Source organism: Scomber japonicus, chromosome 9 (assembly GCF_027409825.1).
Source record: "Scomber japonicus isolate fScoJap1 chromosome 9, fScoJap1.pri, whole genome shotgun sequence".
In the NCBI taxonomy this organism is placed as follows: domain Eukaryota; kingdom Metazoa; phylum Chordata; class Actinopteri; order Scombriformes; family Scombridae; genus Scomber; species Scomber japonicus.
In genome coordinates, this window is record NC_070586.1 from 30,171,559 (window position 1) to 30,196,936 (window position 25,378).

General features: G+C 41.3%; 3 protein-coding genes across 3 annotated transcripts; all 3 read left to right on the forward strand.

Moving 5' to 3' along the window:
• Positions 1 to 413: 413 nt before the first annotated feature.
• On the forward strand, positions 414 to 6,205 carry asphd2 (aspartate beta-hydroxylase domain containing 2). The gene is made up of 4 exons (XM_053325959.1): positions 414 to 643; positions 1,770 to 2,994; positions 3,490 to 3,603; positions 3,820 to 6,205. Exons 2-4 carry the CDS (start codon positions 2,130 to 2,132, stop codon positions 3,948 to 3,950), a joined length of 1,110 nt encoding a protein of 369 aa, XP_053181934.1. The 5' UTR covers positions 414 to 643; positions 1,770 to 2,129; the 3' UTR covers positions 3,951 to 6,205.
• A 1,741-nt stretch (positions 6,206 to 7,946) lies between these two features.
• cabp1a (calcium binding protein 1a) lies at positions 7,947 to 14,989 on the forward strand. The gene is made up of 7 exons (XM_053325957.1): positions 7,947 to 8,684; positions 13,704 to 13,734; positions 13,999 to 14,142; positions 14,266 to 14,375; positions 14,488 to 14,562; positions 14,660 to 14,732; positions 14,826 to 14,989. Exons 1-7 carry the CDS (start codon positions 7,947 to 7,949, stop codon positions 14,849 to 14,851), a joined length of 1,197 nt encoding a protein of 398 aa, XP_053181932.1. The 3' UTR covers positions 14,852 to 14,989.
• A 2,971-nt stretch (positions 14,990 to 17,960) lies between these two features.
• On the forward strand, positions 17,961 to 25,206 carry mlec (malectin). The gene is made up of 6 exons (XM_053325961.1): positions 17,961 to 18,395; positions 18,789 to 19,009; positions 19,523 to 19,701; positions 19,973 to 20,149; positions 22,929 to 22,986; positions 23,129 to 25,206. The coding sequence occupies exons 2-6, from the start codon at positions 18,808 to 18,810 to the stop codon at positions 23,371 to 23,373; spliced, it is 861 nt and encodes a 286-aa protein (XP_053181936.1). The 5' UTR covers positions 17,961 to 18,395; positions 18,789 to 18,807; the 3' UTR covers positions 23,374 to 25,206.
• The last annotated feature ends 172 nt before the right edge of the window (positions 25,207 to 25,378 follow it).

A 25,378-nucleotide genomic window follows, 5' to 3' on the forward strand; every position in this document is an offset into this window, starting at 1 on the left:
CGAAAAATCCTAGCTATTATCCCTAGTCAAGCTTCAAACACGCTGGATCCTACATTTCCCATAAGGCAACAAACTACATTATACATCTAAGACGAGTAAACTGGACTTCACACGGAAAATCAGTGGAGTAACCCTTTAAAAATCGGTATACTTTTTTTTATTATTACTTGGAAAGTAATGATACTAACTTAGATGAATTTGTATTGTTTTTGTCATGTATAGATGTTGCGCTGCACTCCCTGCATGGAGATGGGTGGAGTTTGGAGTGGTGGAGACATTTATTTTGAATGATGCACCCGGATGTCTTGTTGCGCATTATCTGTGACTTGACCCTGGGTGGCTTCCCTGGTGGAGCTTCAGTATTTACAACAATATTACCAGAAGCCTATCCGTCGCTGCTGTCCACCACAGACAGACAGGCAGGGAGTCAAACCGTCGGTAGGACAGCTTTCGTGTTTTTTTTCTAGCATACAATGGGCCTTACTTCCAGTTAGGACTTCTTTTGTGCATTTGGGAGATATTTCCTATAATGTTGCCGAGTGATATCCGTCTACCTTGTGCACTGCAGTGGTGCGCAGCTTCGCCTGGAGAAACACCTGTGCGCCTCTCATCTCCACTGGCCACAGTCATGAATGTTGAGTAGGTATGGATGCAAACCTGTGCACGAATCAACGCACCACACATCCACTGAGCTAAGACAATGGAATCAAGCGATCTTTGCTTATTGAACGTTACAGCACACCAGTATTTTGGTCATCAGTTTTGTATAGCAGCCTTTGGCCCTGGTGGCAGCAGCTCTAGTGGCCAGATGACATGGAAACAGTGGAGTATTAGTGGAGGGGGAAAAGGGCAGGGTGTGTGTGTTTTATATTCCATGGCTTCATGATTGGGTTTGATGATCAGAGCCAGCCTTGTCCTAAAAGCAGCGGGAGTGTGTGGGGGATGTGGGGGCGTCTTGATGCTGTCAGACAGGATGTAGGGGAGGATCTAATGGAGCAGGATTACCCGACCATTTTTGGTGAGAGAGCATCGTGGAGTTCTGATCACAGTTGACGCATTGCACTCCTCGCGTTTTTGGCTATTGGTCCATTATCATTATATAATCATACTCATGTAATCCTTTTTTTTAAAAAACTGAAGCAGCATACGATTACACAGATTTACAGCTCGCCCCCTCCCTCCCCCCGAGGATCCATTTCTGCAGCTCCTGCTGAGCAACCTATGAATGCCAATTATAATTGGGGGGTGGGTATCAACACTGTTTACTTTTACATAATTCAGTGTTTAGTGTGTGCGTGGTGCGCAAAAATACAAAAGACAGATTTGTGTTAAATTCAGCAATGTGCCCATGACTCATGGTTTTGTACAGTGCAGTACAGGAGTGTGTGGAAACCTGAATCCAAATTGTCTTGTTATCAAAGTGTATTTCTGTGTGGGTGGGTGTGTGTGTGTGTGTGTGTGTGTGCATGTGTGTGTTTGTGTGTATGGGGTGCAGTCATTTTGAAGTCCACAGTGTGTGGGTGAGTTTCAGCAGGTGTGTTTTCCATGCAATGCATACAGGATGGGTATTTTCTGTCAAACTCTGAGGAGGAGGAGGAAGAGATGTTTCACAGACACAAAGCTGTACTTGTAATGAGATCTGCATCAGATTAATTAATCATTTGGCGTGCACACACATCTACAGTAAAGACAGTTTCGGTCATTAATATCAATGGCAGCATCCTCCTATCTCCTCATTCTTCTTTCTCTCTTTCTGCTTTGTTTTTCAGAGAACAGATAACCCCAAGGCGCAGTGTCTGTCTGCATTTGTCTGGGAGGACGAGAGAGGGAGCAGCACAAATACCGCACAGCCAGACATCATGCAAAGAGAAACCATCCCTCGTTGCCTAGTGCTGAAATGTTAGGGCTGGAGACTGAGAGTGTCAGATCAAATCAGCAGACTGTTTACATCGGTGGGGGCAATAAGAGCTGCTTGACACTAGACTCGCTAACACCCTGTGTGTGGTTCAAGGCCCCTTTCAGTCACGATCAGGGAAAGACGTGTTAACTGGTCTTTCATCAGCACTTCCTCCACACACACACACCCCCACCCCTCCCCATCAGATTCAGCAATCTAGAAACGAGCCTAGATGGAGTGGTCACTAGAAAGCGTGAGGGAGATGGTGGCTGGAGGGATGCAGTCTATAAGGGAGTGTGAGATCTGTGCTTTTGCCATAGCCATGTGTGTGCTGCTGCTGTTTATGTGGTATTGTTACAGGGTGGGCCGAGAACACGGCTCCAGCCCTTTGCGTGGGAGGTATCTGACCGGGCCAAGCCGGATTGGAGGGGTGGTGGGAGGCTTCATGAGTTCAGACTGCCGTGGCAGGGGTAAAGGAAAGCATGGGTCAATGTTAGAGGAGCAGAACGGCTTCACTTTCTGCCAGTCCTCCGAATGCTTCCGCTGCACCAGCGCTGGAGAGAGTCTGAACCAGAGGCTCTATCACAGCTTGCAGGATTACGCCAAACGCTACACCTGGTCAGGTATGGGCAGGGTGCATAAAGGAGTCCGTGACCAGGGTCGATACCTTAACAGCAGACCCACCATCCAGCGGCCGGAGGTGTTCTTCCTCCCCGACCTACCGTCAGCCCCTTTTTTCTCCAGAGAAGTGCAGAGACACGATGTGGAGCTGCTGGAACAGAGCTTCCCCGCCCTTCTGGCTGAGTTTGAGAGCATCTACCACCAACCCCCCGCCCGCAGCGGCTCTTCCCTCCCACCCGGGTGGAAAGCCAACAGCACTCCCCGTGGGCAGTGGTGGACCTACTACCTGGTCAACCAAGGAACCCCCCTGGTTCTTAATGTAAGAAGGTGTCCTCGGGCGTGGAGGGTGCTGGGCCAGCTGCGCACCTTCATCGCCAACAACGTGTTTGGAAACGCCTGCTTCTCCGTGCTGACTCCCGGGGCTCTGATCACCGAGCATTACGGTCCAACAAATGTCAGGCTGCGCTGCCACCTGGGTAAGAGAGTGAACTGTTTAGTGAGCTGAAAATGATTCAGCCATGTGATGTCTGAGGCTCAGCATGTATTCGCTGGAACTCAGCAGCAGACGATTTCAGTAATAAGCATCTTTAATCAGACAGGAGGAACAATCCTGTGAAATCAGCTGCTGTTGTGTTCAGACTGACAAGCTGAATCCTCTCAGGTCATGACGGCACATTTGAAATTTACTGGTTTATATTATAATCTTTTATTGTTTCCGCAGCTCCTGAGCTTTGATTCTATTTCCAACTGCACCCTGTGAGATGGCTATAAATAGTGGTGTTTACTGTTGTGTGGGCAGGATCTTTTGTGAGATGCTCTTTAAACAGCAAACTGTAACGATACTGGACACTCTAAGAACATTTAGTCTGGGATATGCCACCTGGGAGTTAAGTTAGCAATAGAAAATGATTTAAAGTGCCTTGAATTTATGAAGCCCCATAATGACACACAGACTTATTGTTCTCTGGCAGGTCTTAGAGTGCCCCCTTCCTGCGAGCTTGTAGTTGGAGGAGAGCCACAGTGCTGGTCTGAGGGCAGCTGTCTGCTTTTTGACGACTCCTTCCTCCACAGGGCCTTCCACGAGGGTAAGAAGGGATTAAAGTTGAGTCTGTTTATTTATTTCTCGAAAGAGGATTGACCTAAAATGGTATAATCCCAGATTTCTTTTTTTTTTATTTCCTGAGGAAAAATGAAAAAATGAAAAGAGCCACTTTTCAAGGAGGAGGATCGGTTTAAAATCAGGATAAAATGGAGTTGTTGATTTTTCCTCTTTCTGTGTGTGTGTGTGTGTGTGTGTGTAGGTGGCGCAGAGGACGGCCCCAGGGTGGTCTTCATGGTGGACCTCTGGCACCCCAATGTGGCCGCTGCTGAAAGACAAGCCTTGGACTACATTTTTACCCCAGGCCGCTTAGAGGAGAAAGAGGGGAAATAGGTGTGAGAGATGTCCAAGCAAGAAACAGATGGCGTTTAGGAAAGTGTTTGTAGGATTGGGGAGCAACTCTTTTTTTTTTCTGCCTCCAGACCAGCTCTCACATTCACTGTGTACATATTCTCCGTCTCATATCTCTCTTTATTAGCAGCTGACCAAACATTGGGCCTCTTTTATCAACACAGTCACACTCAGAAGTACTTATTGTGCCATTTTTAAAAACTGAGTAGGTGCACAATTGTTCATGCAGACATCTATTAATATATATTAATACCATGGCAGGGAAAGCTTATTTCTTGCACTTATTTTATCTAGAGTCATTGAATGTTTGATGGAGGTGCATTTACATAAATATATGACCAGACACTAAAAATAACCATCAAATATATGTTGTAGCTTAAAAAACAACACATCTTATTATGTAGTTCTCTTTTTCTCTGTAATTTTGGGCCAAATTTGGAGTGAATATTGTTAAACTGCAATGTACAACTCATATCTCTTATTTATTTTGGTTCAAACTCAATCAGCTGATAGAGAGCAGGGCAAAGTACAGACATGGTAAATTACTCTCAGCGAGTCAGATAATAATATATATCTAGCTGTTAATGTTTCACAGCGTATGTAGGTCTTTTCATAGCAGAGTGACATACTCTATTAAGTGTTTATGAAATAAAATCATTTATCGGCCCCAAAACTCCTCCCAGGCATTAGAAGAGACACAACACGTTTGTGTAAAGCATTGGTGGCATATGACTAATTCTTTTTACACTAAGTAGAACACCAACATTTCCACAAGGGCTAAGAAATTTAATCATTCAACATTTTTCATTACTCAACATATCCAGTCACATTTACAATTCAATTTTTGATTCAAACTAAAGAGATGATTGTTTTAGTCTGTGTGTTTGCACATTTTTTCATTACCACCTTTACAAGAACACACACTTTCAAATATAGGACAAACTTTAGATTGTTTGAGTTTTGAATGAATGACTGGAGGCTGTGAATGGTGACACATTGTTACTGACTGTAATACTCGTCATCATTTTACATAAAGCTGACGGTTACAGGACTTATTATATTATAGGACTACTGTTCAAAAGCTTCTAATAAACACACCAGGCAAGATAACACTAATATGTATTGCACTTTATCGTCATTATGACTAAATGATTAAATCAGCAAATGCAGAAAAAAACTTACAGGATGCACGATCAGGACTTGACATGACATCCTGACTCAACTTGAAACTATAAACTGATATCTAAACTAATGCACTACTGTCAGTGCTTCAACAGTGTCATAAAGTGTTACCAAGAAATGTTCTCATGCTTATAATTTATCAAGCGATCACATAACTTATTCATCTATATATGCTTTGATAACAGAGGTCCAATGTCAACCGTGACATGAATGTTTAATGCCTCTGTCATGACTCCTGCTGGTGTGGTAGTTTATTGTGCTCCCGTTTGAAAATCAATCCTGCTTTCACAAGACAAGGTTAGATAAGCACATTTTTAGCTCAAATTGTGTGAGTCTGCCTGTGCTGTAACAATGGAGACAAAGCGTTTTTGGTAATTTACTAAACTCTTGTAATTTGGATGTATTTGATATCAGGTTTGTATTTCTGTAAATAGAGTTGAGATAAAAAAAAACACACAAAAAAATGAACTGTTTTGAAATGATTGTCTTCAATGCTATAACTATTGTGTTGTCTTGATTTACAGGTACAGTGATTGCATTTCATTCTCCGGTCCAACCATGAAAACAATTTGATAGATTCAATTTGTAGATTCTGTAAAATGTTTATGAAGTACTATCTCTGTTGTTTTGTGATGGATTTTTTTTCTTTTTTCTTTTTGCAACGCCATATGGTTACAAACTCTGTTATTAAAGCCACAATCCTTAATTCTACAGCAGCATTTCATGGGTGCACACAGTTTAAAAGGGTGCAAATTGTTGCAAGTGAAAAGTAATCTTAAGCAGCTTTACCGGTCCATCGCAATTCAAGATACCCATCGGTTCAATTTGAATGTTTACAAAAGTATGATCATGACACTCACATTGAGCTGTCCATAATTAGGTGTCAAATCAAGAGTGCTGTTAATCCACTTCAGAGTATGAGAACTGTCATTCCAAAAGCATTTGCTTTACAGTCTATGATGGGGCAACCATTTTGTTTACACTTGGATTAAGGATTTGTCCTTAAACACATTCTTGTGTGGATTTTGAACAGTATTTCTGTACATTTAATAAATGGTCAAGTATCTTATTTAACCAGCTGGTGTCAGAAGTGTCACTTTTGCACAGATATCACAATCAGAATGGAGAGACATTCATTCATTGAAGTAGTCACACATCCCACTTCTTTCTAAAATTATAATACTCATTAAAACATAACTAGTTGAATTGTGTGGTGGTAGAGAGGAAATGTCATAGTATTGATTACATCCAGAGTATAAGGTAGAGGGGCTATATAACTTGTGTCTCCTCTCTTCAGTCAGATGCAGTTGTGTAGTGTTGGCAGAGGGTGGCTCTGGTTTCTCATTGCAACAGCAGTTATTTCCTGTCAGAGCTGCACTTTTTAGAGGATATGAAACCAGTGACAGAGTCATTACTCATCCTACTAAGAGAATGGCCTCTTGTAAAGAATATAAAACATATGGGTTAATATTCAGTCCCACATCTTCACAGACTCCAACACTTAACAGCATCCTTAACTGGAAAAATCTTTACTTCTTCTGCTCACATGTGAGTTTCCCTAAAGGATCGATAAGTGCTACCACATCTGGGGCCTATATGGTGGGTGGAAATGCATATTCATCTGAGGTTGATACCATAATTACTTCCATCATCAGATTGGTTTAGTGCCAGAATAAAAGAAGTTATTAAATTATTGCCCAGGAGGCCTACACTAATTACAGCAGAGGTGGAAGTGTAGATCTATGTGTTTTTGAAATATTGGCTTAAGGTTAGGGTTAGATTGCAGCATGTTGGGAGAGGAGAGCAGTGTGAAGTTGACCACCTACATATAGGCTAGTATATATTGTCATTGTTATTCTTTGAACAATATTTAACAAGGTTGCAGAAATATAATGAATGTATATGTCTCTTAAGTGTAGCTGATGGGTTCCTATGAGCTCCAAACAAAGTGAAGAATGGTATAATTTGGGTGGATACAACAACATGAACATCTGTTAAATGAAACATAAATTGGTGTTTTTTGTATTGCTTTATTGTTGTTTATGTTATAATTAAATGTAATAGAGCACAGTATGGAGGTTTCCTGATATTTTAAGACAGATACACTTTTAAATAGACTATCATATAACAATAAACTTTGGCTACAACCACACAAACTATATCAACAGTATCATAATAAAGTTGAATTAACTCCTTGCTCAAAGTCTCAAAAAATCAGCATTTACAATGATAGTATCCTTTTTGATAAAACATAAATGCAACATTATGCAACAGAGGAAGACATAAAGTATTACAGACATTGAGACTATTGAAAGACAATACAAACAGTGTGTGTAGGGCTAATTGCTGCAGGGATTAACTGATTCCATTAGTTTTTGTATGATGTTGTGTCCACATTTTCAGCTCATAGCTTACCATTCAATTCTCCAGATTCATGAATCTGAGTTTCTTATGAGTCAAAATCTTGTGGTCTTAGTGTGTAATTTTTACAGCCTCTATGATCTGTCTTATCCATGGGAAAGTTTTGCAGACCACTGGAACATCACCGTCTACACCCACGTCACTACCTTAATGCCAAAGACCTGCATTCACATCAATGAAAAGGTGACGCGCTCCGCAGCGACGTGTGTGCCCTTCTGTACGTTGCCTGCGCGCGCTCCGGTCGCGCTCCCGCACAGCAACCAGGTGGTGAAATGTAAGTCTACAGCGGGAAGGGATCTGCTGGAAGATGTTGATGATGATGTTGATGATGTCGATGATCAACCCACCGACACAGACGAGACTAGATCCGCAGCAATGAGCTCATCCTTTCCAAAATCTGAATCAAAGACCTCCTTACTGAAATCATCCTCGGCGGTGAGGAGACCGACACACCTCCCCGAACGCTCAGCAGAAAGCCGGAGAAGTCAGCATCAGCACCAGCACCAGCATCACCACCGTCCCGCTGCACTCCGGAGCAGCAGCAACGCCGAGGAGTCTTTCTGGTCTGCCGAGTGCGACATCAGTGCCCGGAGACCCCTTTGTCACCCTTCTCTCATCGGCAGCCCTGACAGCGATAATGCAGCCGCTCGGGTCAAGTCCAAGTCACATGCACCTCACAGCGAAGTTCCCGACCCGCCGGAGGCAAACGGCGAGGCGGGCCGAGGAGTGAAAGAGCGCTGCAGGTCATCCAAACCCACACACCGGCACCACCACCGCAGGAAGCACAACCGGGACCAGGATCGTCCACCCCAAGCAGGAGGACCACCTGAATCTGAACATCCTCGTCGCTGTCACACCACGCTCAGCCGCCCGGTCCCCAGGGTGCCCTCTCTGTCGGACAGCAACGACGACAGAGCTCCTCTCTGTGAACCGCGGGGCCACAAGGGGGCCAGCTCGGCCAACAGTGGCGGTCAGGTCAGCAGTCCATCCCCGTCCTCTTGCTCCTTGGTTCCGCTGTCCAGCAGGTCTTCACGCCGTTCCCGGAGGTCCAGTGCTGCTTCTTTTGGATCCGACATCAATTTACGCACTATCCTTAATTCACTGTTTGGGCAGGTAAGGCCCTGAAATATATAGGAACATGATTATAAATTATGAATCAATAAAGCACACTCTTTTCTGGATTAACTCCACAGTTGGCCAATTAGTTAGTACTCTACTATTTATTTAAAGTGTGTGAGATGCAGGGATGCTCTTAAACATTTTGATGCATCTGACCTGCTGTGACATGCCAAACCCAATTTATGTAGAACTTAATTGATCGGGCTTATTGGAAGGGATTTGACTAATTGAAGGCTGGCTCTCCAAAGGAAATTTTGGTTTTATAACTCAATTTGGATCGATGACAACACATTAGCATGTCTACTACTGCAGGCTTCATCTAAAAGCATCATCTTCTTTCATTTGCCATGATGCAGAGCAAAAGATGCTTTGTTTAGTTTTTTTGGCATTTCTCCACACAGATATGAAGTGGTTAACTGTGGCTTTTGGCCTCACTGAAAGTCCTGTTTACAATCAATACACGCTAATGTGCTGTGATGCAGTCTGCAAACACTGTCCTCACTGGACTGACTATAGAGAGGGGGGGGGGAAGCTTCTACACATTCATTTCTTATGTAATTTGTAAATACAGCGCTACCTCCTACAGACCTTCTCAATCAGGCAGACCTTTCTTATTGAAGTGGATTGTGCGGGGCAGATAAAATGCTCTGGTACAAAGAGGTGGAAATCTCTGATGTGCTGATGTATATTTGGCCAAAGACGATTCCTGTCCCTGCATCATTTAATCAGACCCTGTTTGTTGTGTTTTGAAGGAAGTCGCTCTGATGTTCCCGCTGCTGATGGAGGCTCTATTTTGAGCAACATATCTATTTATATCAAAGACAAGAGTTCAGCTTAATCCGCTTGGATTCTTATCCGTGGTGTGGTTTTGAATAATTTGGACTGTGAAAGCAATTCGTTTTTATATTTATATTACTGCTTAAATCCCTAATGATATGCTGTTTACAAGAGCACTTATCCAGTCTGTTCCATGGAAGTCAGAGTTTTTGTTTGCTTCCTTGTAGGGTTGTTTGGATTCTGATCAGATTGTGAACCACGGGGTGATTTACGTATGTTGCAGAATCAGGAAGCTCTCAGCCGTAAAATAGGCTCAGAACGGGAACACAGAGATCATCCGTTGGGGCTTGAACAGAAAACATCTTCTAGCACTTATAGTATGAAAGCCTATTCTACAAATAACCTGTGAGTCAGTCTGCGAGCAGCTTTGTGAAAACATTAGCGTGACCTGAAAAAGGTCTTTGATGAGACAGACAGAAATGTAATGCATGGTTTGAGAGATACACACACTGCCTTTGGCATACTGTCTGAACAATAAGTTCAAAGTAAACAGGATTTTTAGCATGTGTGGCTGCAGGTTGACAGATAACAATGGAAATACATGTGTTAACTATCAAGGGAAGGGTAGTTTTCAGTTATAACAAAGAGATGACTTTATTAGACACTTTTCGTATTCTGATTTGGATAGCTTTCCATCTTACACATAGAGAGATCCATAAATATATGTACACATTTCATTGTGACAGCTCGCAGCCTTTGTGTGTTTCTTGATGGTGCCATGTGGCTTCTGTAGGTCAGAGCGACCTTGTCTTTGCATGCAGAGGGCAGGGGGATGATACATGGGGTTGTGGGGGTGGTCTCTGCAAGAACACAGGAGCAAAGACATGCAATATATGAATAAAAGTCCAATCTTACGGTTGCTGATTGTCAAATTAGTCTCGCACTTGAGAGGGAGAGTGCAGGTGAGGAGGACAGCAATACTGGAAATAGCCCGCTGCATACAAAGTGTTCTTGTAAAAATGCGCCTGGTACAGATTTCCAGAGCTTGCAAACACCTCGCAATGTGTGACCATAGAGCAAAGGTTGTTTGTCAGCTGCAGCTTTGTTAAATACTGTATTTTCCTGTAGGAAAGCTGGTACCCGTCAACCCATTTCTCTCGCATATTCTAACAGTATGTGTGGTGTCTGTGAAATCTGTGTGGAATTGACTGTGTTGTTCACTGACTATAATAACAGTTTGGTCAGTGTGACAGGTGGATGAAATATCTTGCAGACAGTGGATCACCCGCTTTTCCTTTAATAGGCATAATTCTGTGTCCCTCCTTGGGCCACTACCTCCGTTTCTCACCCTCACTCTTATTTCTCTCTCTCTCTCTCTCTCTCTCTCTCTCTCTCTCTCTCTCTCTCTCTCCTCTTTCACGTGTCATCGGCTGTCTTACCATTAGTACTTTCATTTACTACTGGTAGTGCAGTAAAGTGCAGTTCATTGTTGTGTTTTTGTTTGGTCTTTTTTTAATCAGCTAGGCTCAGGTTAGCACCCCAGTCTTCATGGGTCTTGCTGAAACCAGAGTTTTCAAAGCCCAAACTGCAAATATAACGGAGAAAAAGCCCTCATGGTCCTATTTAGTGCCTCTTTTCTCCTTTGGTATGGGCAACTGCTTAGACTCGCCTCTCAGAACGGTAAGATTGTCTTATGTGTCATGTGCTTTTGCACCCTGTGTTATCCTGTTTGGTGGAATTTGTGGCGCATTTGAAACTGAAACTGGACACATTTTCAGAAGTGTATCCTATATGGTTTGCATAGCTGTGATAACCTCAGAAAATTGTGTCTATAGAACAAGAAAAGTGTTTTTGTGGGACATGCCTTTACAAAAAACCTCAGCATGTTTCATGGTTATACTAAACTCAACTACATAGTAATATAACAGACTAGAATATGAAGGTAGAAGTTTTCTTTCACATTGTTCTTTGTTGGGTTTTTATACTGTTGGTTACTGTAGTTTTCACTGAAGTGCATTTTGTTAATCTCATGTTGGATTAACGGCTTTACACTTCTGGCTGACTTTTGGAATACTGTTTTCCAGAAAGCACTGAAAGGAATGTGTCCTAATGTGTTTATATCTTTCAAGATCAGCACATTGAATTTACACCTGTCGTATGAAATGTGCTATATAAATAAACATGACTTGACATGTAGCCTTTTTCCTTGTGCTGAAGCTTGTCTATTCTCTGCTTCTGAGTGTGTTTACTGTTCCTGTGACAGTGTATAGGTGTGAGGTGTCAGTCCATACAGCATGGCGAGTAAACTGTTATGAAGGCTGAGTGGAAAGTTGGCAGCATGCCGTTTTATTGTTGTATTTACCTTCCTGCTATGTTTCCATGTTTTAGAGATACGTTCGTTCTCTTATATACTTGTACAACACACACATGTAATACTTTTACAGGGAAGTTAATTCTGTCTTATATAGAGTACAGAGAGTCTACATGCACTGTCACACATAGTCTCTCAACTTGAATCTTTACTCCATTCTGCTCCGAAGCTGCTACGGATCTCTAATGCTGTCTCTGCCCCCCTACCTGCACCCCTCTGCAAAGATGCTCCAGGATGCTGAGAGGAGATTCAGAGGGGTGCTGTCCTGTGAGGAGATTGGCCAGACAGGGTATCTTGGGCCTTATCAGGAGTCCATTGTTTCCATGACACAAAACTACGTTCTTGTGAGCAACATACTTGGGCAAACCTGTGTCTTCCTGAGTAGAGGCGTGGCCCAGTGCAGGCTGGCTGTACGTAAGTCTGGACACACGCAAACATCTGCAAACATTTATCTGCTTCTGACTGTACTCAAGCTAACCTGGATATAATTTCTAATCTTGACAAATGAGATGCTGTCATAATTATTCTCACAAGTTTGCAGAGACCCTTCCAACTATTTTCCATCATCATGTTGTCCTATTTCCACTCCTCCTCCTTGTTACTGGCAAGCTGTCTGCTGGGAATATGACTGAGCCTGAAAGCCCCTAAATTACTAGAAGAAGCGCATGGAGCTTGTGCATAAATGGGATGTACATGAATGCAGCAACATTGATTTCGTTTGTGACTCATTAATTCCAACCTTGTGGATTTGTGACTCCTTCAAACGAACCAGTGTCTACTTGTAGCCCCTGACTGCAAGAGTGATGTCCATTAGTTTAATAGATTTTTTTTTTTAGATAAAAAAACAAAAACATCTCCTGTTTATCATTTTGTGATCCATTAGATACATTTTGTGACCATTTTTGGGAGGTTGGGAACCACTGCTTTAGATAATAACACATTTCAATATGATTCATTTAGGAACAGTTTGCCCCTAAATTAATCAATTCAAATACATTAATGTTATATCACACAGACTGCTGATTGACATATAAACCTGTACTTTGATCAGAAGGTTTTAACAACATATTTTCTGTTATTCAGTTATAGACACAATTCACTTTGACAACAATAAGTAGAGAGTGCAAGATGAACTGCGTGTGCTATTTTTCATTGAGATGACAAACAGCACAGTAATGGAGGTTGTGGCACACTCACATGAGTAAACTGATCATTCCTGGGCCTTACTGTCAGTGTAAGTGATGATAATAATGACGATACTGCCAGTGTAAGGGATGATGATGGTGTCAGTGCAAGTGATGGATTGTAGGAGAGAGGGCTGATGTTGTGTGTCGGACTGGCTTTTTATGTTTCCTTGAGCTCTTGTTCCTCTTGTGTTTTTTTATGACAGTGGTTCCGGTCAGACAGCTCTTCTTTGGGCCTGACGTCAACACTCAGTGTTGTGTTTAAACTTCTCACTGCTCCTGCCGTTAACCCCTGAGAGTTCTGGCATATGTCTATGTCTCTCTCTCTCTCTGTCCTTTAAAGGTTGCGTTCATTGTAAGCAAGCGCTGAAAAAAATAGAAGCAGTCACATTCTTCTGTGAACTCGGGGGTTATGGTTCCCAGCCGTGCTTGATAGGGATCGGCCTATTTATACTCGGTGGTTTTGTCATCAAGATGTGAGATAGTTTCAAGGTTCAAGAGTAAGGCTGAGGATTGTTATAGAGAGGATCGCTGATTTGCTTATGAGCACTCAAGTCACAGCGTGGCCAGTGGTATGTTTGTGTGGAGAGTATATACAAGAAGTGTGTGTTGATCATGATGACTGCCTATTTGATGGGTCGCTTTTGTGCGGACTAGTAATTACTTGTTTTTGTTTAATAGGACAGAGAGCTGCGGCCAGAGGAAATGGATGGTAAGCTTCTCTTTCTTTAATATTCTCTCTTTCTTTATTGAAGTTATGATGAGAAAAACGAAATGAATTTTAAGATGATTAAACAAGACATGCTTGTTAAAGAGTTTTACAGTGAAAACATCATAAAAGAAATAAAATAATATTTTTTTTAGGATGTGGGGATATGTATATATTTATAGCCCATGTGAAAAATAACATGCTTTAAAATGAGAGAAATAAAATACTATCTCTGTGCCAAATAACATTTTTCTCATTGCTCAACAGAGTTGCGGGATGCTTTTAAAGAGTTTGACAAGGACAAGGACGGTTTCATCAGCTGTAAAGACCTTGGAAACTGTATGAGAACCATGGGTTACATGCCCACTGAAATGGAGCTGATAGAACTGAGCCAACAGATAAACATGAACTGTAAGGACTTCATTGTGTTGTGTGTTTATATGTCATACACATAATGAGACTGTATGCCATGTGTGAATGGTAGTTTGAAAGTCTACAGCGATTTTATGTGTGCCAAAATCTCTTTTTTCTAAGTGGGAGGTCATGTTGATTTTGAGGATTTTGTAGAGTTGATGGGCCCAAAACTCCTCGCCGAAACTGCAGACATGATTGGAATAAAAGAGTTGAAAGAAGCCTTCAGAGAGGTAAGAGTTTTTGGATTGAGATTTAGAATCTGGCTGTTGGTCTGCTTATGTTGTGAGATTTTTATATTCACTTTTCCGTGTTTTTTCTTGTTCCTCTGCTTTTCTCTCTAAGTTTGACACTAATGGAGATGGTGCCATAAGCACGTCGGAGCTCCGAGACGCAATGAGGAAGCTGTTGGGTCAACAGGTAAGATTTGGATCATACATCAGTCTTTAGATTGTTCTTGTATGGATTCCAACTGTGTGTGGTGCTCCACTAACTGCTGCCATCATTTATTTTCCAGGTGGGTCTAAAGGAAGTAGAAGATATCCTGAGGGATGTTGACTTGAACGGGGATGGGCTTGTTGACTTTGAAGGTAAAGAAACTTTCACATGCTGCTCATATAAGGTATTCTGTAGAGTGTGGTGCCATTCCTGCATTTCGTCATTCTCCCTCTCTCTTTCCACAGAGTTTGTACGTATGATGTCTCGCTAAGAATATAGGACAATCGGTCCTGAATGTGAAGCTGCATCCCTCTCTATACTTGACCAAGTATGACAGAGGACAAGCTAAGATCTCTGAGCCATTCGAATCTGAATGACACTGGAAATAAAACTCCTTGAATGTTACAGAGCAAGGAGTCACCTCACACTTTCAATCAATAAGTGTTCTTCCTGAAAAGTCTCCAGTTCAACTGAGGCAGAACTTGCTGTAGCCTAGCTGATGATTGTCCAACTTATGTTTTTTGCACTTTAATTCTCACTAAATAACTTCCTGTATGGGTAGATTGCTGATGTCTTGTCTCTACACAGTGAAATTAAGTGTCTTGCAAAATGTCGCCTTCAGTGTGCAACAAAGTCAGGATGAGAAAGTGAATGCCTGTAGTTAAGATTTAAAAGAAGAGTGCACCATCGAACACTTCTATGTGTAGACTTAAACCGTTGTTGCATTAGAAACTGTAAGCTGACTGTCCTTTGTGTGACATTGGTGCTCCACCAAGGAACCCACGTGGCAATATCACACCTGTATTGTAACTGTGTGACCATCTGTGATTTTTCACTGTGCCAGTCCAATCTGATAAATGTGTCACTGTCTGACGACACGTAAAGAAGAAGCAGATCTCTGATAGTAATGAGAAGCAGATCTCTGAAATACTTTTCATATATGTTATTCACTATGTTCTGAGATCAATGGTATTTTAAACAGTACTTAAACATGCATAGCTCTCTTTCAAAGCTTGAATCCGGAGAACCAAAGTGCTCACTGACACTGGTCTGCTGTAGTTCGCAGTATCCTCTGCAGTGTATTTAGAGCAGCTGCAGATTGGCATTTATTGCTCACAGATTTAAAGTCCAAGAGTTTTCATTCTAGCTTTGGAAACAAATGTGTCTCATTTTATCCTACCTGTGATCATACAGTAGGAATGACATATATGAATTGTATTTTCAGTGGATGTGATTGTTGTACCTGTACTGTATGTCAATGTCAGTGATTGTAGTTGTGGCAATGTTCCACAAATCTGTGTTGTCAAAGCAATTTTTATGCATGCCAAAGAGAGAAATTTATTAAATTAAGTATGCACATTTGCATTTTTTTGTCTAACAAAGTTAACAAAATATTTCGCCAAGTAAACTGCAGAAAAATAAAAAAGGTGTTTACATTTGAGCCCCATTTGCTGTGATGAAATGATCAAAGAAAATACTATTACAATATAGTAGTAGTTGTGAGTTTGTTATTTAGACATAAAATGAAACTATACATACAAAAACTTGTTGACAACAGCTTATTTTTTTAATGGAAATTTCAAGGTATTGCTTAATCTTTACTGTTTGTCTATTATGCCTATGTCAGAATGTTGTTATCAGCATATTAGCATGGCACTGTGTGCTGCCACAGCTGGTCTTGAGGACAAACTCCCTCATAATATCTATTATTTATACATGTCACTGGCAAGATTGCAGGCATGGTTAGCTTTACCTGCAGCTACACTGCAGAATCGTCACTGTGCCAATCATTGAATGTAAATACAGTCCCTCTGCTCTTTCACCATGTGACCTTTGACTAATTTAGTTTGGATGGAATTTTTTTTTCTTAGATAGTAAGTTATTGTGAAACACATATTAGATATTATAGTACATTTTCCATAAATGTCATAAAGAGATATCCTTCTGCTTTATTTGGGCAGCAATAACACACTAGATGTGTTTCCAATACCAAGCAGCATGCAGTAGGCCTACTTTTATTTCACTGTTACAAAAACTATTTAGAGCTAATGGGTCACTAATGCATCAATTTAAATGAACACATTAGCCCATTAAAATGTTCAGTGTAAGTAGAAGGGTTTTTTTTATATCAAGAAAGAATAGAGGTGATTGTTGCAGGCACAGCAACACCCACAGCTGCACTACATATGTGTCCTCTGGAGGAACTTTATTGCAACAACAAATATTTGCATTTATGGATATGAAAAGTATTTTATGGAAATATTACCTTCAGGGACTTTGCTGATTTGTTTACGGCAAGATATTTAAAAAAATATACAGCACCATAGCAAACACTTTTAATTATACATTAAAAGGTTGTAGCCTATGTTTGCTCCGTTTTGAGGATAAAGAACTGTGTTAAGTATAAAAGCAATAATGAAACCCTCGTCATCCATAGAGCTATTACTGTTGCCATAGTAACTATCTTCATTCATCCCTTTCTGGTCAACCCTCGAGTGCACCTTGTGCGCGCTGCGTTGGACTCTCCTGATTGGACAAGACTCTGACCAAGGGGACGATACCAAACCGGAAAGAGGGGGGCGTGGAGACTTCTTAAAGGCCACGTGTGTAATATTACCAGAACGGAATGATAATGTAAGGAAGTATTCATATTTGTATTTATTTTATTTAAAGGTTATAATTTGTATCGCACTTTTCAATCATAGTGAAACTTGAAGTGCTTCAGTATTAATAATAATGATTAATAATAATGTAGAACATAAAGAAAATAGTGATGAGTTCATATGAAAAATATGAAAAAAGACTTCCTGGACAGAAAGTTTTTTTGGCCTTTTTTTAAACGAGTTTTTAGGGTATTGCCTATATAAATAATAATGAAGGAAATAAAAGTTGAGGATGAACCTTTCTATTCAGTAAGGTTTTCCATCTTAACTCTTATGACTATTTTCTTAATGTTGTGTGCTCTATGAAATTTACAGTAACTGGCTTAACCTTGGTTAATTAATTAACTATTAGGTCTAAAGTAGCCTAATAGATGATTAAACTGGTAGGTAAAGGGGATAACAATGTTACAATAGAACTATAGGGGCATCATACAGAAAGTAATGTGTGTCAATGAAGCATTTATAAAACTGTAATGGTGGTCCAACTTTTTTTGGCCCAAGTTTAACCTGTGCTCACCTACTTTTGAATTTAGCCTGTAAAATAACCCTTATGAGCACACTGCACCAGGTAAAATTCAGAGTTTGGTTAGATGATTGACATTAGATCAGCTACTCTTGCTGAGAGAGGAGGGGAGTGTGCACCTGACAGCCTAAACTCAGGGCGTTAAAACCAGAAAAACTTTCGTTTGACGTGGAAAACAGACACAGGACCTGAAGTCTACACGTTTCTGTCAATCAGTGTTGAAATACGAGCAAATGTCAAAAGTTACGACCTACGACATGATTAACACATTTATTCAGAGTCGTTAGTGTAAAACATGATGTGTCTTCTCTCTGGTGTGAAATGTTAGTTTTTTTCAGTGGTTGTAGTTGAGGGAAGCAGCGGCAGCCTGTGATACGGCAGCACATGTGTCAGTCATCTCAGTGAGAGGTGAGGTAGCCCATGTTAGGTCAGACAAGCGGCAGGCTGCAGCTGAGCACGGCTGCACACTACATGCACACATTGAATGAAAGTCAGTGTAGCTTTGGACACCCGCAACTGAGAATATCTGCACAAAGTTATAACACAGTGTAGAGTATATAGGCAACGGGTAAGATACGCTTACACATTGGCAAAAAAGAACAGCTTGAAGATATTTGTGAAAGGAGAAGGTGAGTTAAGAGACATTAAGTATTTTTGGTTAGCTAGCTAGCCTAACTGACCAACGTTAAGTTAACTTACTCGCTTCTAATTCCTTGTTATATTGTAGTGTTTGCCTCGTTAAAAAAAGAGGTGGGGTTTGTCGTGGATTTATTCATCTCAAGGTTGAATGTTTTTGTATAATTTCGCTGTCATTATTTGAGTCGGCGTGCTTTTACGCTACCGGTATCGGTACTGTTAACGTTAGCATCCTGGCTAACTTACAGATATCGTGTTGCATGTCATAGCTAGCTAACCTTGTGTGGTTAATGTTACATGTGGGAAGGGGTTCCTTTTAATGCAGCAACTGAGCAGCTACTGACGCTGTGTGTGTTTGTGTTGGGCCGGGCTGTGTCTGTGTGTAGGACCGGGCTGTGTGGGGAGATGCAGCGGGTCACGGCGCGGCTCGTCGCCGGGCTGGTCGCAGCGGTGCTGTCGCTGCTGGCACAGCAATGTTGGGCGGACGGCGGGGGCCCCAGCCTCGCTGAACGGGTTATTTGGGCTGTAAATGCAGGAGGTGAATCGCATGTAGACGTGCACGGTATTCACTTCAAAAAGGACCCATTGGAAGGGAAAATTGGGAAAGGTGAGTTGACTGTTATTATTGGCTAACTGATGAAAAATGAGCATAGTGTGTCTGGCCGGGCTACACCTGCAAGGTTTTGCTGAGATTTGACATTGTAAGTGTAAAAAGCAGTACCTCAGAGTAACACACAATCCCAGCAGAAAGCACTGCATGGTATGGCTTCCGCATATAATCAAAAACTAATGAGGAGTCAGCATAGAGGACTGCAGCTCCGCCCCTCTCGGCATGTAGAGGAAGCAGGTGATGATATGATCAAACTGGTAGTAGAGAGTAATTCCTGGATCCAGTTATTGGGACAGAGGTACTGTAATTGTAAGTTGGAGTGAACACTGTGTGGTAACTTGCCATTTGAGACAGAGGGGCACTCTATTGAGTGCAGGAAAAGGTCAGGGCTTGTGCAATGTGGTGCTTTACTCAATTTAAAACACGATCAGTTTTCCCAGCAATGCAGCTATTAATGTGGTCTTGTGAGCAAAGGGCACACACTGAACCTGATGCTGCTCTCCTCTTTAGCATCTGATTATGGGGTGCGACTTCCAATCCTGCGCTCCAGTCCAGAGGACCAGATTCTGTACCAGACGGAGCGCTACAACGAGGACACTTTCGGATATGATGTTCCCATTCGTGAGGAAGGCGACTACATACTAGTTATGAAGTATGCAGAAGTTTACTTCGCTCAATCACAGCAAAAGGTACAGCAGTTCATTAATTGAGGATATGTTCCAAAGTATGTATTTAATAAAGTTGTAATTTCAGTCATTTTGAATGGAGAGTGTGTGCATTTAGCCATTATATTTATTTAAAGTTGTTTTGCCTTTTTTTTGCTTTTAATGTACACAGGTTTCAGACAGCACTCTGGAAATTGTTTGAATCCTTATCTGTACATTTTATTGATAGCATCATCAATGTGAGGCTATGTGTGTATGAATGAGCAGTTAATGATTGCGGGTTGTATTTTTCTAGGTGTTTGACGTCCGCCTAAATGGCCACGTGGTGGTGAAAGACCTGGATATCTTTGATCGAGTGGGTCACAGTACTGCACACGATGAGATAGTGTCCTTCTCTATTCGACGTGGCAAACTGAGCGTGCAGGGAGAGGTGTCCACTTTCAACGGCAAGCTCTCTGTGGAGTTTGTCAAGGTGAGTTGTTTTTGGTTAATTTATCTGAGAATAATCTGTATTGTCTGTGAAATGGGAGTGTCAGTTTGCTTAGTTTGCAATGACACTTTAAAAGTAGTCAGTCCTGCTTGAACAGGTTTGTGAGGTGGAACATAATGCAGGAGCAGATCATTTGATTGCAATACCTGCCGGGCGGGGATTGCTCAAATTTGTGACAATTGTATTGTTTGTTTGATTGGCCAATATATAGTAAATCCCAACCCTTGGGAACCTTCTTTTTACTTGCTCTTTTCTCATTTGAGAAGCAGAACTAAAACTTTGAGTGCTCCGTGTGCAATGCATTATGTTTTTGTAGGGGAAACACCTCATCCCAACCTGTGTGTAAAAGTGTTGCTCTAGCTGTTTCATTTAGTCTTTTGATGAATATGAAAATTTAAAATAGGCACCACATTTATTTCAGTGCTATTCAAAAGGTAGAACAAGTTGCCCATTTAATATCTCTGCATATTCATTAGGGCTGCTCCATAATGGTCAACCAAAGCTTTCAAATGAGAAGATTTTCTGCTGCAGCTCCCTCCAAACTTGTCACAACACCTCCTCCCTTATTGTGCCCCTTAAGATAGGCGACAGCGCTGTTAGCCCTTCCATTAGCATCACAAAAAAACATGCAGTTTGTCTGTGAGTTTAGTTTGCATCTCACTTAGCTTTGGCAGCTCTGCACATCACTAATCCCATTCCTAAGCCCAGTCTGTTACAAGTTGATAAATTACGTGTTGTTGAATGTTCTTGCTGATTGTTCTGACACATTCAGAATCATTAACTTTACCACTTTCACTATTAGTATTATCATTAACAGACAGCTCGCTTTGTGCGTGCACAATTTATGTGTTAAAATCTCATTATTATTTGTCTGTAATGTAGCACAGTGTTAAGAATGTTACTCATTTCTCAGTCCTGGAATTCAAACCATTTTCTGATGCCCCAAAAATATATTTAAATAATTAAACTGATTTCATAAACGTGTGATGACTAGCCGACTAATGACTTGATATAACAACCGCTAATCGACCAAGACCATATTTGGTTGAGGGCTCTCGTGTTAATCATGTTCCGCTGTAACCTTTACATTAATATGACGAGTACTGAAAGTGTTACTAGCTCCAATCAGGTAAGATGTTATTTATATAGAAAAGAGGCTCTTGGGACTTGCTCAGAAATTAAGCTGACATGTAAAATTGCCAGCACATTTACATAATGAACCACACGTCTGAAAGGCAGTTGGAGTGTGTGGGCAATATAAATGGCAGAAGCCCCTCATCTACTAGCTTTTATCACACCCGTTTACTTGTCATGAACTGTAGCAATTAAGTTGGCTTTAGTTCCTACTTAATAACTTGTGCCTGAATATACCCTGTCAAATTCTATCTCTTTCTATTTATTCAAGCTAGTGTGGGGTTTTTTTTGTCTTCTTATTCAAGTTCTCAGAGTGATTGCTTGTTACTGGGATTCAGGAAGGGATGGTGTTAGTGCACCATAAAAGATAAATGACTGACCACTCGACAGATGTGCTGTTATAGCAGATGGCTTAAGATTTTGTAGACTGGTTCTAAATAAGCTTTAAGAGCCATGAATCCATCATCCTTAACCAATAAAAACAGCCTATTATCTGTTGCTATCTTTGTGATGAGGATAGTAAGTCATTTCTTTGCTTGGCACATCTTCTTTTTTTTCTGGTAAATACTTGTAGTGTCGTCCATGTGCCTGCAGCAGCATTTTTTAATTTGGCTGGCGTGTCTCCTCTCCAGTTTGTTAGCACTCTATTTTTTATACACTTTATACAACCTGACATGTATTACACTTTCCTTTTTATGTTCTCCTTGCAGTCAGCGCAGCATAATGTGATACAGTAATATAGTACATCCGTTACTACTGGCAGTGCGGAGACAAGATCAAAAGCAGTGCAAGATTTTACCGTTTTAGGCTTAATTAAATCGTTTGCTATAAAAGCCTGTGGTTATATAAGGAACATTTTACAAAATGACCCAAAACTAAAAAAGCAGCTTATTGCTACACAACGACTTTTCAATTAGAATAATATCGTCCGTGTTTGTTTGACACCCGCTTGTTTATTCAGCTCATATTTGCACAAACACTTCCAAAAACAGCAAAGCATCAGAGAGATAACCTTTGATTCAGTTTTCACACACACTGTGGAATCTGCCTCTGGCCACAAAGTATGAAACATTGTGATTAGTATTCCCTTTAAGGTTAGCTCTCAGCGCTAACAGGCATACGATTTTTGCCAGTGTGTTTGTAGGCCATCGGTTGTAGGCTAAATTTATAGGCTGGCATACTTCAAAAAAAGTTTATCTCTAGCTGGAGGATATTCTGCAGTGACCTCTTTCTTCTTTTTATTTATTTATTTTTGTAGAATCGCTTGCCTTCTGTGCATTTTCTCCCTTTCTCTCTGAATAGATACTTTTGAGACACACAGGCCGCAAACATGAGAATTATCCCAGCAATTTTTTTTCTCCGTGTCAAATTAAGCATTATAACAAGATAAGGTTTCCATCGCTTAACAGGTGATTCCCAAAATGATTACAGGCCTATTGTTGGAAGCTGTATTTTAACTTCTCTGTCCCTCAGGATGTATCACAGCCTTTTGAACTCAGTCTCTATTTTATCATCACTCCTGTGTGGTGTTTAAAAGCATTTGTGTTCCCAAATGATTCATCTTCTTTTTGCTTACATGTGCTGCTGTTGTCTCTGCTGTGCGGTGCTGATCTACTCTGTCTTTCAGGGTTATTATGACAACCCCAAGGTCTGCGCTCTCTATGTAATGAAAGGAACATTAGAGGGTAAGTCTCAAAACTGCAAATGTAAGACTATATGAATTAATTTGCATATGTAGTGGCAGAGTTCTATACCAGTGACTACTCTGTATTTGTGTGATTCAAACTAAACCTCCCCTGTCTTCCCTTCTGTTTTTTTACTTGACAGATGTACCTAAACTTCAGCCTCACCCTGGCTTGGAGAAGCATGAGGAAGAGGAGGAAGAAGAGGAAGAAACCGAAGGAGGTGACGAAGTCGGGAAGAAGAAGCTCCCACCAGGTTCCAAGTACAGGGTCCAGTCAGGACCCCGAACACCAAACCCATATGCAGCCGACAACAGCAGCTTAATGTTTCCCATCCTAGTGGCATTCGGGGTGTTCATCCCCACGTTGTTCTGCCTCTGTCGGCTGTGAAGCGGAAAAACTAGTCAGGAGGACAAGACGGACGTGAGACTATGAAGAGAGAGAGAGAGTGAGAGGGAGAGATGGGGGTGGGTGGGGTGTGGGGGTAAGGAGGGGGCCTGGAGGGGGGGGGGGGGGGACAACAGCAGCACAGGTAAAAAGCATACACACAGGAGAGAGCTTGAAAGGCTTGGGAGAGAAGATCATCAAGACGGAGGACAAACAGACAAACTTTTTTTTTTTTCAGAAAGCCGCCGCAGGATGAAGCAAAAAACGCTGCTGTCACCATCAAATTGCACCGCCGAGGAAAGAAAAAAGAAGATGTGGGGAAGTGTATGCCGTGCGCTTCTTTCGTGAATGTGTTTTTTCGCATCCACCTCTGCTGACCCTTTCGAACAATGTTAGTCATTTCCACTCAAGACACCAGGCAGGGTTTTTACAGGTGCCAGTCTTCAAAAGGTCTGAAACCACATTTCAGCAGCTAAGGGATGCTCAGGAGTGATACGTCCGGGCCCGTTTTATAAAACAAAACAAAAAAAAAAAAAAAAAAAAAGCATTGTTTTGTATTGGGTGTAGCAAGGACGCACACACTCTGTTTAACACTCCTGCTCAGCATCTGGTCAGACATGTTACCTTACAATTGGAAATGGTGCTGCTTAGAAATCGGTTAAATAGATTAGAAGCCACGAGTCAGACAGTTAGTGGAAATAACGGTTTTCCATTTGAGAGGCTCCCATTTTTCTCAACTTGTTGCTTTTTTGTGTGTGTGTGTGTGTGTGTGCGTGTGTGTGTGTGTCTTTCCACTCCGATCAAGTTAGTCCTGCGTTAACGTGCCATCATCTACTTGCCATAAAATGCTGAAATAAGACAGAAATAGATTTTTGGGTTTATTTCCTGTTTGTTGTCTAAGTCGACTTGCCTTTTACAGAAATATAGGTTGAGTTTCAACAAATCTGCCAGTGACACGTGTGAAATAAAATCCACCAAAACACAGATTCAGGGCCTTAACAAAATAGTCCTCGACAGCGACCGCAGATTCCAAGCCCCAAGAATGCATTTTAAAATCCAGATATCACGAGGCGACAGCATCGACCCTATAACGGTTAGCCTTTTTAGTTTCTTTGAATGAAAGACTCCACAACTGTGTTTAGTGAGAGGCAAAGTTTATGCTGTGAAATGCAGAACTCAAGCAAGCCCAGATTATTTTACGTCACTCTATTTAAATGTGCTCGCTGCCTTTTCTGCTCTATCATTAATTATGCATGCCTGCCTTTTTCTTTTCTTTTTTTTTTTTTCACCAAAGAATGTCTTTGTTTATTTTGTAAGGAAATGAGAAAAAAAACAATGTGGCCTGTTTTTTTTTTTTTTAATTTGACACAAAGCTTGCAAATTACACTCTGTGATACCTCTGTTGGCAAGTGTTTGAACCAGGCAGGCTGAAAATGAATTTAGAGAAAAGAAGTGGCTGAAGGAATGAGGGGGGGGGCAGTTGTAATTGTTTATTTACTTGGCTTGTTTTGGGGTTTTTTTGTTTTATTTTTCTATTTAAAACAGAATGCTGTGTTGACTCTGACAGGCCATAAGCTTCAGTCCTCCGTGTTATCTGAAAAACCTCAGCTCCATGTTAATATAATAAATTATGAGAATCTGCTCCAGTCAGTGCACTTGTTTCCTACATCCCCAAAAGTCTGTACCACAAAAGTTCATTCAAAGAAAGCACAGCATGAGTGTGAGTAGAAAAGACAAAAAAAGATCAACATATATATTGAATTCCCCTCAAGTTTCACTCACTGAGCCTTTTCAAATCTGTTGTCTTAAAAAAAAAAATTGTTGACTGCAACCCCCCCCCCCTATCCCCCCCCCCCCCCACCCCAGTGTGAACTTTGAGTGCAATTAAGCTACTTGTAGTTCTTGAATTGATTGAGCAAGCAAGGGGATTTTTTTTTTTTTTTGTTGTTGCTTTTTGCTTTTTGCTTCATTGCCACATTATCAGAGTCCACTCACCTTTTGCACAGTG